This window comes from Paroedura picta, chromosome 1 (assembly GCF_049243985.1).
Source record: "Paroedura picta isolate Pp20150507F chromosome 1, Ppicta_v3.0, whole genome shotgun sequence".
Taxonomy (NCBI): Eukaryota; Metazoa; Chordata; class Lepidosauria; order Squamata; family Gekkonidae; genus Paroedura; species Paroedura picta.
In genome coordinates this window covers 56,683,401-56,695,842 of record NC_135369.1, presented here as the reverse complement: position 1 = coordinate 56,695,842, position 12,442 = coordinate 56,683,401, and the positions used below count along the sequence as shown (strand labels likewise).

Genomic DNA, 12,442 nt, shown 5'->3' with positions numbered 1-12,442 from the left:
AGGTGCCACTTCCAAAGGGAGGGAAGTGAAAAGGATTGTTAAAATGGCTGCCAGTTTGCAGATTCTGTGGGTTTCCCTGCAGACCCGGAGCTCATCTTTGGAGGAAATCCATCCAAATCATTAAAGGTCTAACATCCAAATACCAGCCAGAGCTGACATTGCTTAGTTTCCAAGATCTCACAGGATCGGGCTTTCCTGGCCTATCCAGGTCAGGACACTTTCCCTCATAAAAGCTGGGGGGTTTTGTACTCCACCTTTTACTACTCAAAAGAATCTCAATGTGGTTTACAGCTACCTTGCCTATCATCAAAAAGATCAAGTTGGCATCTTGCAAATGACCACAGAGAGGGCATGCCATCAGCAGTGACACAAAAGAGAGGTTAGCAGTCATTTTCACCTTTGAGTGTGGGATGGATACACAGCAGGACTATTCTACGGGCAGTTGATCTGTGGACACGACTTCGCACCTAACAACACACTTCCTCAGATGCACATGAAATCTCAAACCTTGAATAAAACTTTGTTGGTCTTAAAGGTCCCTCTGGGCTCTAAACTGGTTCTGCTGCTTCAGACCAGCATGGCTACCCACTTGAATCTATCTTGCTCTTGTAGTACTATTCTCATCAGCTATAACTTTTGGTGCCTCCACTGTCCCCTAAGCAAAAAAACCCCAAAAAACAAAAAGAATCCCTCAACAAAATCTGGCTATGGGCCTTGCCTCCGGTATCGCACAATGTAATCAGAGCAGGAATAACCAGATCATGCTTTTCAAGGAAGCTCTCAATGGTACACCAAGTGAAAATGATATAAATGATATTTCATTAATATATCTGCAGCACTTCTAATCTGCAACCCTGCTTCTTAGGGGAAATACAACCCTGTATAAAACAGGTTGAGTATCATCTTTTGGCAACCCAGATTAGATGGAGAAGCTATTGGTCAATGGCAGAGTTGCAGTTCATTCATCCTCATCCATCTGATTACAGCCTGCAGACATCAGTTTAGAAACTGTCTTACCTGGCATAGCTGATAAGAAGCAGAGCTGTGTGTTTCCGGTGTACTGCTGGCATTCCACTCCATATTTCTGAAGAGGCTTTCTAACATCTCAGTGAAACCATTAGAAGAGCATGGGGAACAGGATGGCACCTTGTTTGCAGGAACCCCTCTCATACATGCCATGATAATTCTCACTCTGGGACTGTATAGCCTGACAGGATCAAAGCACCCAGAATCCAGAGCTCCCAAGACCCCTCTTTGCTGGTAGCTCAGAAGACTATAAGAAAAATCAAAAGACACCATGCAGACCAAACAATGAGTAAGGTTGCATTCAAGACGGTCTCTGACTGGGCCTAAAACCATATTTAAAGTGTTCTAGAGAATCAGTCTCATCTAATATTATTACATTCCTGAACATATCATTTACTATGTTCTTTGCAAAGTATTTAGTACCTATTTTTGTCTTCAATGTACATCCAAAAAGGTATTCTATAGGAAATTGAGAAAATAATCTCATTTATGCAAATGCATTGTCATACACTTAATGATTTTTCCCTCCACAAAAATCTAATAAGGCCATGGGGAACATGTGTTTTATCCCTCAGAAGATTGGACACAAAGTCAATGTAAGCAGTTTCTATTTTGGGATGCTTGTGTTACATGCATAGTAACAATACATTGATGATACCGAAGACTGACAACAATCATACCCTCCAGCTTTCAGCATTCCCTACTGAGCCATTCATCATTTAACACGCACATTGCCAGCTGATATTGGCTGGTGCTAGCAAAAGGATTGCAAATGATCAGAGCATCTTCCTTGATCCACATTGCTGGCCTCCAGCATTGAAAAGGGTGGAGCACGATGGAAATTAACTAAAAGAACAAGATATGTAGCCAATCCTCTTCTAGACCTGGAGGGGTGGATGCTTTCTTGGTCATGCATTTATAACAGAAATACTTTGTGGGAGTGTGTAACTGAATATATGGGATGAATTTATATGTGTCTTGTAGTAATACTGTATTACTTATTTTTGTGCATCAGGGATGCTCCCAAAATCATTGCATAATTTTTAACTCACGAATCTTTATTTTTGTGCTGCTCCTGTTAAAGTACACTATTTAAAACATTATTTTAAAATAGTTACTCATATGTGGTGTTTAATATGTGTTGTTGTTGTTAGGTGCGAAGTCGTGTCCGACCCATTGCGACCCCATGGACAATGATCCTCCAGGCCTTCCTGTCCTCTACCATTCCTTGAAGTCCATTTAAGTTTGCACCTACTGCTTCAGTGACTCCATCCAGCCACCTCATTCTCTGTCGTCCCCTTCTTCTTTTGCCCTTAATCGCTCCCAGCATTAGGCTCTTCTCCAGGGAGTCCTTCCTTCTCATGAGGTGGCCAAAGTATTTGAGTTTCATCTTCAGGATCTGACCTTCTAAGGAGCAGTCAGGGCTGATCTCCTCTAGGACCATTTATGCACTGGAGGTTTCATGCTGGGCTGCTGGCCGGAGCTTTAGTCATGGCAGGCTACCCCACCTCTTCCTGCACCCACACGGGGGAGCATTTGGCCCTGAGAGCCTCATCTGTCCCCGATTTTTGCTCCTGCATGGGAACTGGGGCAGTTAAGTTCCCAGTGCGTAAACGGTCTAGGACTGACCGGTTTGTTCGCCTTGCAGTCCAAGGAACTCCCAAGAGTCTTCTCCAGCACCAGAGTTCAAAAGCCTCAATTCTTTGATGCTCGGCCTTCCTTATGGTCCAATTTTCGCGGCCATACATTGCAACTGGGAAGACCATAGCCTTGACGCACTTTTGTTGGAAGGGTGATGTCTCTGCTTTTTAGGATGCTGTCTAGATTTGCCATAGCTTTCCTCCCCAGGAGCAAGTGTCTTTTAATTTCTTTGCTGCAGTCCCCATCTGCAGTGATCTTGGAACTCAGGAAAATAAAATCTGTCACTACCTCCATTTCTTCCCCATCTATTTGCCAGGAATTGAGAGAGCCGGATGCCATGATCTTTGTTTTCTTGATGTTGAGTTTCAAGCCAACTTTTGCACTCTCCTCTTTCACCCGCAATAAAAGGCTCTTTAGTTCCTCTGCTTTCTGACATTAGTGTAGTATCATCTGCATATTTGAGGTTGTTGATATTTCTCCCTGCAATCTTGATCGCAATTTGGGACTCATCTAACCCCGCCTTTCCCTTCTCTCCTTAGCTATTCGTAAAGCTTCCTCAGACAGCCATTTTGATTTCTTACATTTCTTTTTCTTTGGGGTGGTTTTAGTTGCTACCTCTTGTACAATGTTGCGCACCTCCGTCCATAGTTCTTCAGGCACTCTGTCTATCAGATCTAATTCCTTAAATCTATTTGTCACCTCTACTATATATTCATTAGGGATATGATTTAGTTCATACCTGAGTGGCCTAGTGCTTTCCCCTACTTTCTTCAATTTGACCTTACATTTTGCAACAAGAAGCTGATGATCTGAACCACAATTGGCTCCTGGTCTTGTTTTTACTGACTGTATAGAACTTCTCCATCTTTGGCCGCAGAGCACATAGTCAATCTGATTTCTGTGTTGACTGTCTGGTGATGTCCATGTGTAGAGTTGTCTCTTGAGCTGTTGGAAAATAGTGTTTACTATGACCATTGTATTCTCTTGAAAAAATTCTACCAGCCTGTGCCCTGCTTCATTTTGTAATGCAAGGCCAATCTTGCCTGTTATCCTGGTAATCTTTTGGCTTCCTACTTTAGCATTCCAATCCCCCATGATGATAAGCACATCATTTTTTGGCATTGCTTCTAGAAGGTGTTGTAAGGCTTCATAGAACTGGTCAACTTCATCCTCTTCAGCAGCAGTGGTTGGGGCATAGAGCTGGATTACTGTGATGTTGAATGGTTTGCCTTGGATTCGAACTGAGATCATTCTGTAATTTTGGGGATTGTATCCCAAGACTGCTTTTCCTACTCTCTTATTGATTATGAAGGCTACTCCATTTCGTCTGAGAGATTCTTGCCCACAGTAGTATACCTGATGGTCATCTGAATTAAATTCACCCGTTCCTGTCCATTTGAGTTCACTAATTCCTAATTCCTAAAATGTCGATGTTAAGTCTTGTCATCTTTTGTTTGACCACGTCCAGCTTGCCTTGATTCATGGATCTGACGTTCCACCTTCCGACCTGAAGGGCTCATCTTCCATATCATTTTGCCTTTTGAACCTGTCCATAGAGTTTCATGGCAAAGATACTGGAGTGGTTTCCTTCTCCAGTGGATCACCTTTTGTCAGAGCTCTCAGCTATGACCTGTCCATCTTTGGTAGCCCTGCACGGCATAGCTCATAGCTTCACTGAGCTACGCAAGCCCCTTCACCATGACAAGGCAGCAATCCTTGAAGGCGGTTTAATGTATAGGCAACATTAAAATGCTGTAAAGGAGGCAAACAAATAAGGAGCCAGAAACCAAAACAGGCAAAACAGAAAGGCCTGAAAAATGGCAGACATGCATGACTATAGCACAAAAAAACTTTGTTTTTTTTTGGCATTGGATTCCCCAGAACACATAGTTAACTGGTATCAACAGGGCAATTCTCACTTCCATGTCCCTGCATCTTTGGGCTATGTTTGTGCCCAACTTTCTAGCCAGCCACTATGATGCACCTGGGTGTTGTCAAGCTTCTGGCAGCTGGTGCTGTTAGGTAGTGTCACTCCTAGGAATGCCTCCTTCCTCCTTAGACAGCTTCAAAAAATCAATAGCTAGTTCTCTTGGAGGGCTTCCTGGTAGCTTGTCTGTCTGCTGTGCTTGTCTGTGGCTTGGGGGGGGGGGAAGGGAAGGGTGTTCCCAGTGAAGTAGATTTTCCCTGCTGTTGGATTCCTGTGGGTAGGATGTTGGCAGAGCAATGAGTACATTTGATTAACTGGCAACCTCCATTCTCCAAGAGTGCCAGCTTTTACACTAATTTTTAGGGGGGCGGGTTATAGATTTGTGTGTATGTATAAATGTTATGTTTTCAGACATTATTCCCTGAACCATAAGACAATATGCCTACTGACAGAATTTTGAGGTCATAAATAAATCCATAGCCTAGTATGAACTTTACTGTTATTAATTTTGTAATTCATTGGAATGCTCATTGTTATAAGTGTCCTTCACGTCTTTCCCCATAGCTCCGCAAAATGTCTACCCACCAACAGCTATCTCATTCCCTACATCTTTACTTTTGAGTTGGAGTCCACCAAAACGACCAAATGGAAATATAGCACGATATTATTTATACATGGATACTCAACAAATTTATACTGGAAATGACACCAAACATATTGTCAAGGGTAAGTAACTTTTGAAGACCTACATATAATTATGAACTATATAATACAATTCAACTAATATTTGGGATTTCAGGTATCTGCATCTAAGGTATAAGATGGATCCTTATAGCAGGTGCCTACGTGGTATAGTTGTGTATGTGTGTTAAGTGCCGTCAAGTCAGGCGACCCTGTGAATTAACCTTCTCTGAAACATCCTTTTGTTAACAGCCTTGATCAGGTATTGCAAACTGAGGGCTGTGGTTTCTTTTATTGAGTCAATCCATCTCATGTTGGGTCTTCCTCTTTTCCGGCTGCTGTCAACATGATACAGTAGAAATGTGTATTTAGAAAGTAGCCACTCCTACTTGAAGACCTTCTTGGTTTGCTGTTCATGAGCTCTGAATTCTCTCTCCCATATGAAGTATATGATCCCCTCTTTTTAAGAGACTTTCCAGAAGCAACTGAAAAAAATAATTGCAAAAGATTGGCAGCAAGAATTTCATCCCTGGTCTTAGAAAGTTTTAAATAGTTTATCCTTGGTCTTAACAAGTCTTAAATAATATTGCTGATTTTATGGTGTTTTTGTGATCTTGTTGTCATTTGTATTTTATATCTGAATATATGTCTCTGTGTTCTATATTTGAAATTAAGAAACCAGTTCTGGCCCTTTTTCTGGCAATAGGGCAATATCTGCAAGTGTGTTCTGTTTGCATTTATACACACTGTCTTCAGGGTTCTTTTTCCATGAGACAGTGTGACATGCAAGGTTGGAATTAACTTGGTAGATAATGTTTGACAGACATTCTGTCCAACCAGAGCACATAATCTGTGTTTGTGTCATGTAGCATTGTTCCGGAATAGCATATCTGGGGATGTGTAAATTTAAGTGAGTATGGGGGTACATGTTATAGAAGAAATACAGCATGATGGTAAAAAGAGGATTATTGTGTTAATTTGTTGTGCTCTGTTATTTGACACATTTAATTTTGTCCAAGTACTGTCTCCTAGATGGACACCAGGAAGTCAGTTACATTAGGCAAAGGCTGGTAGAAGAGATGCTGAAATAAATTAAGCTAGGCCTGGATTAGGATTGCCAGGTCCCCCCAGCCACTGGTGGGGAATTGGGGAGGGAGTTGATAGATCCAGGTTGGGAAACTCTTGGAGGTTTGGGGATGCAGCCGGGGAGGATAGTAATCTCAGTGGGGTACAGTGTTATAGAGTCCACCCTCCAAAGTGTCCATTTCCTCTAGGGGAACTAATCTATAGAGAGGAGCTATAATTCCAGGGAATCCCCCCACCTGGAGGTTGGCATACCTATGCTGGGTTCATGTTTGAGTGCTTGTTTAAGTATGTAGTACCTGCGAGTTTTATCCAGTTAGAGGTGGAAATATATCCCCCATTATAAACAGTGTAAATGTAATTAGGAAACAGCATGCTTCCAAAATATGTTGAGACAATATGAAAGAATCCAATATATGGTTTAATGAACAAAATGCACGTGATCTGTGTATTTCCCTATGATACGGCACCATGCAATCTATTAGTATAAATATGATGCTGCAATAGTACAGTTTGCTCACACAAGTCATAGAATCATAGAATCATAGACTCATAGAATCATAGAGTTGGAAGAGGCCATACAGGCCATCTAGTCCAACCCCCTGCTCAACGCAGGATCAGCCCTAAGCATCCTAAAGCATCCAAGAAAAGTGTGTATCCAACCTTTGCTTGAAGACTGCCAGTGAGGGGGAGCTCACCACCTCCTTAGGCAGCCTATTCCACTGCTGAACTACTCTGACTGTGAAAAACTTTTTCCTGATATCAACAACAACAACAACAACAACAACAACAACAACCTTTATTGGCATAGAAATAAGACAAAGAATCCAGTCAATTAGTTCTTAAATTCACGCAGCTTAATTGCCATTTGTAAGAATTTAGCCACTTTATCAATTGTATCTGGATCCTGATTGGAGAGAAGGAACTGTACCTTACATTTATCAGAGTAGGCAATACAGTTAGCTAGGAGTGGGTCTAGAGCTTTAGCCCGAATGGCATTGTATATGGGGCAATAAAAGAAAACGTGCTGTATGGTTTCTATAGAGCCTTGTTTACATGGGCAGTGTCTCTGTATGTAAGGAATCTTCTGAAATCTCCCCGCCATGACTGCTGATGGGAGAATGTTAAACCTGGCAAGCATAAAAGCCCTGCGTTGTTGGGGAATAACAAGATGGAAAAAATAGAATGCTAATTTATCAGATGCTGGAGAGATACCCAAGAAAAGTGGAGAGCACGTTTTTCTAGCTGCTTCATTCAGTGTTTGAAATTCAACATCTAGTATTCTGCGTTTTATAGTTTTATATATTGATGTTGCAGGTGCTAAGGCCAGTAAATCCAAAGAGATGCCAAGCATTTGGATTTTCCGCTCAATATAATTAAACCAGTTAGAAGTCTGTAGTTCTGAGAGCATTAAAAAGGTAAAGCTGGCGGAATCAGAATAGATAAAAGGCTACTTTTCCTAATAAGGAAACTATATTCACATACAAGCTGTCAGGTAAGACTTAATCCCCAAGGGAAACTATCACCAAAAATCATAATCAATAAGGGTGTTAAACAGGGCTGTATACTAGCACCCTTTTTATTTAACCTTTTCCTAAATGATTTAGCTCCATCGCTATTTACTGTAGATGGCCATTGCCCTAAACTCGGCTCTTTACATACTCCACTTTTACTTTATGCTGATGATGCTGTCATCATGTCTTGTTCACGAGTTGGACTAAAGCGCCTCCTCCATCAATGCTTTACATATTGTGAATCTAATAGACTCACACTGAATTATGAGAAGTCTAAAGTGCTAGTCTTCGCAAAATCATGGAAATCTTTTAGCTGGAACATCCAAGGGAACATCATTGAGCAAGTTAGGCATTTTAAATACCTGGGTGTACACTTTCACTATAATGCGAGCTGGACTGTACACCGGAAGTATATAATAAACACTGCAAGGAACAGCGCTCAGGCTGTCGCCCGCTTCTTTTACACCAAGGGTAACCAATTTGTACCAGCAGCTCTCAAAGTTTTTAATGCTAAGTCATGTTCTCAGCTCCTCTATGGAATTCCTTTATGGATAAGTGCTTTCAACAATGCAGTTGAAAGCATTCAATCCTCCTTTCTGCGAAGAATTCTGGGCATCCCAAATTGCGTACCTTATGCTGCTCTCTGTTTGGAAACAAACCTAAGATTGTTGGAGACCAGGGCTTGGCTGCTTTTTCCTGATATCTAGCCTATATCGTTGTACTTGAAGTTTAAACCCATTACTGCGTGTCCTCTCCTCTGCAGCCAACAGAAACAGCATCCTGCCCTCCTCCAAGTGACAACCTTTCAAATACTTAAAGAGGGCTATCGTGTCCCCTCTCAACCACCTTTTCTCCAGGCTGAACATTCCCAAGTCCCTCAACCTTTCTTCACAGGGCTTGGTCCCTTGGCCCCAGATCATCTTCATCGCTCTCCTCTGTACCCTTTCAATTTTATCTACGTCCTTCTTGAAGTGAGGCCTCCAGAACTGCACACGATACTCCAAGTGTGGTCTGACCAGTGCCGTATACAATGGGACTATGACATCTTGTGATTTTGATGTGATGCCCCTGTTGATACAGCCCAAAATGGCATTCGCCTTTTTTACCACTGCATCACACTGCCTGCTCATGTTTAGTTTACAATCCACCAGTAAGTCAGTAATATTTTTCCCCTCCAGCTTCCATTTCACTGCCCTAGCCCAGAACAAATGACTGAATTGTTAGATGTCATAATATCAACCTATTTTTGATATAAACCTCTGAAATGAGATTGGAAATTAACTCATTGGCTAAAATCCTGCCTGAAACTGGCAAAAAACTCTGGTTTATATAAATTGTGACTCAAACTGTAACACATTTTCTGCCGATATAAGACCTTAAAATTTGTGACATTTCTGCATCTTGAATTGGTACAGAAAACATCTTACAATACATGCAGTTAAAATTTCTTGCCTTGCATATCCCATAAGCTACTAGTGTGGTGGGTCACTTCTGACACTGAAAAATGAGTCCAGTTAGAGAACCCCCTGAAGGCTGTTGATGTATACTATAATAAATAGTGCACACTTTAAGTCAAACTTTTTCATTCTGTATTCAAAGGTAATGGATTTTCAGTAACCATAGTAACCCTGGTGTATTTCTGGATAAATACATGAGGTATATACATTTTGGTTTTATTTTTGAATATAAACTAGCACATTATATATTGCTAATAATATGAAAAATAGGATATAGGTTTGCATAATGACAGTTTAAACTTGTATGCATTTTTCTTCTGCAAAAAAATAAATATTTATCAAATATATAGGTGCAATTAATATCCCCCCTCCAGGTTTTTTCTGTATTCTTGTAGTGTCATTTATCTTTCTCTCACTCACTCTCCCACTCTCTCTCTCTCTCGCTTTTTTTTTTTTACAAGATCTCCATCATTTTTTTTACTGTCCCAAACCACTAATTTAAGCATTTGGAAGTGGGACCAGTTATAATTCTAATCTTATTATAGTATTATTAAATTATCTGCTGTGGAGTTTCCCTATAATGCCTGTGTAGAAGAAGAAGCCACAGCATGATATCATTTACATATTTATAATTTTTATAGTGCTTATCCATAAAACTGTGCCCAAAGTGTTGTGCAGTGAAAACAAACAATTAAAAAAACATACAAATGTGAAAAGAGACTAAAATTGTACATTAATTTGCTGTAATAAAAAGGCAACAGGGTACAAAAATTAGCAATGGAACACTAGCAAAGCTGAAGATTACATTTTGAGAATATTCAGCCTGCTGGGATTTTTGTGGAGTGCCAGCAAAAACATACCAATAGAAAGTTACTTTAGGTTTGAAGGTACATAGAGGAATTAAAAAAAAAACCTTTGACATTTATTTGTTTATTTATTTATATTTGAATTTATATCCCACCACTTCCGGTCACCGGCTCGTGGCGGGTAACAATTGATAAAACCCCATAACAATAAAATTCCAATTAAACATTCCAAAACAATTACTTAAACAAATGATGGTTAGAAACTTATCCTCCCTATGCTGACACACCTGCTCCTGGAGTAGCAGGGTACTATGTCAACAAAACACACCCTAAGTGGGGAGAGCCCATTAGATCTTCCTGCACTGACCTCAACCATAAACCTGGTGGAAGAAAAGGGTAGGATTAGGGTTGCTAGAGTGAGACTGGGATAAGGTGAGAGCCTAGGTGGCGGAGACTTGACAGTGGTGTTGAAATGTCACTGGTAATGCAGTGATGTCACTTCTGGTATGCTCTAGGACTACTCTGATATGATGGTGCCACTTCTGGGTCATGCCAGAAGTGACATAACAAAGTTGCTGGTGATGCTAATCACCCCCTTCTTCTTCTCCCTTCAGTATTCCCTTGTACCCCAGCTGAGTAGCAGTGGCTAGAACCAGCAGGTTTGAACTGTTTCATTACTTTCAAATAATGAAAGGTCAAAGTTTCTTCAGGCATGCAGATCTAGTTTTATGTGTATGGACTACTCAGCTTTAACCTGGGAATTTTCTCTGGTTTTGCAATGTACTGTTACAGTGCACAGTTGCACACCCTTCTAAGGGCTTAGAAGACTGTAGCTCTTCTTAGGATGGAACTAATTTCTCATATGGTCACTAAAAATCATTACTTGCCTTACTGATATATGTTTCAGATTTTCTGGGGATCAGTGTAAAATACATCTTGGTTTTCCTGAATCTGCTTATTGTATCTTTTCATCAATATGCATACTTTAAATGTTTAAACATTTCATTCTGCATTTTGTTTTTTGTGAGCCAAACTATATTTATTCTTGCAAGCCAAACATAGATGTGTAAAACAGTCAAGTTCTTTACTTGAACTAAAAATAATAATTTTTAATAAACAAATATACAGAAATTTATACAAGCGGAAATAGTTACTATGGAAAATAGTAAAACAGAAATACAAAAATGCAGTTCTTCAAATAAATTTGTAAATAATTTTGTAACTGTTAATCCTGAACAAAATTGCACAGCAAATACCTCCATGAAAAACAGCATGGTTTACCCATACTGTGTACTAGACTGTGGACATAGGCTGTGGTTACCACCCCCCAAATGCCTCTTGTGGCGCAGAGCGGTAAGGCAGCAGACATGCAATCTGAAAGCTCTGCCCATGAGGCTGGGAGTTCAATCCCAACAGCCAGCTCAAAGTTGACTCAGCCTTCCATTCTTCCGAGGTCGGTAAAATGAGTACCCAGCTTGCTGGGGGATAAACGGTAATGACTGGGGCCCGTATTGAGTCTGCCATGAAAACGCTAGAGGGCATCACCCCAAGGGTCAGACATGACCCGGTGCTTGCACAGGGGATACCTTTACCTTTACCACCCCAAAAAAGTGCGCTCCTTGAGGAGAATTATTATAATTAGTTATTAGGTATACTTCCATATTGAGTGTGAGCACTACAAGCAACTTTCCAGAGCTCATGCTCTGAGCCTAGAAAATGCTGGTTTTGGTAATATCTTTAATTTTTGAAAATCCCTGGCAGAGCCAGAATTCACTGTCAGGGAAGCGAATGATTAAGGATGAATCTCTGCTGTTCTATTGTATTGTTTTGTGTTTTAATTATGGAATTATATTGGTTTACTACAAAGAAAACCCATTGTAGAGAAGGCAACAGGCGCTAGACTGGGACCCAGTCTGCCAGCGGAGCCACCATACCTTGGTGATGCATAGGTGGTGGCTGGCCCCAGCTTTGCTGGCCACACCCTGGTTGGCCTGTGGAGCATGTATGGCTGGAAACAGGCCAGACACAGGAAATCGAGGCTTGACGCAGGCTGGACAGGGGGGCTCTGCCCAGGAGGACATTTTCCAAATATTAGAGCCACAAAGTGGGTAAGGATTGCCTTACTTCTGATATTTAAATTGTAAGCCGCTGCAAGCCAGGAGCTGGCCATTGGCTGAGAGTGGCGTGTAACAAACCAAAACTTAACAAATTGAAACATTATTTCTTTGAATCTTGACCATAATTCTGCAAAAGTACATAAATCAGCTGTTTTAGTAGTCTGTCCTAGGATTTTTAAAAATATGGAAA

The 12,442-nt window shown here is 40.8% G+C and overlaps 1 protein-coding gene across 1 annotated transcript in view; it reads left to right on the top strand.

The window, feature by feature from the left end:
* USH2A (usherin) overlaps window positions 1-12,442 on the top strand; it is a 684,687-nt gene that overhangs the window by 301,306 nt on the left and 370,939 nt on the right. The window contains exon 33 of the mRNA XM_077339259.1: window positions 5,159-5,320. Coding sequence (XP_077195374.1) covers window positions 5,159-5,320 — 162 coding nt within the window. The remainder of the gene's footprint in view (window positions 1-5,158; window positions 5,321-12,442) is intronic.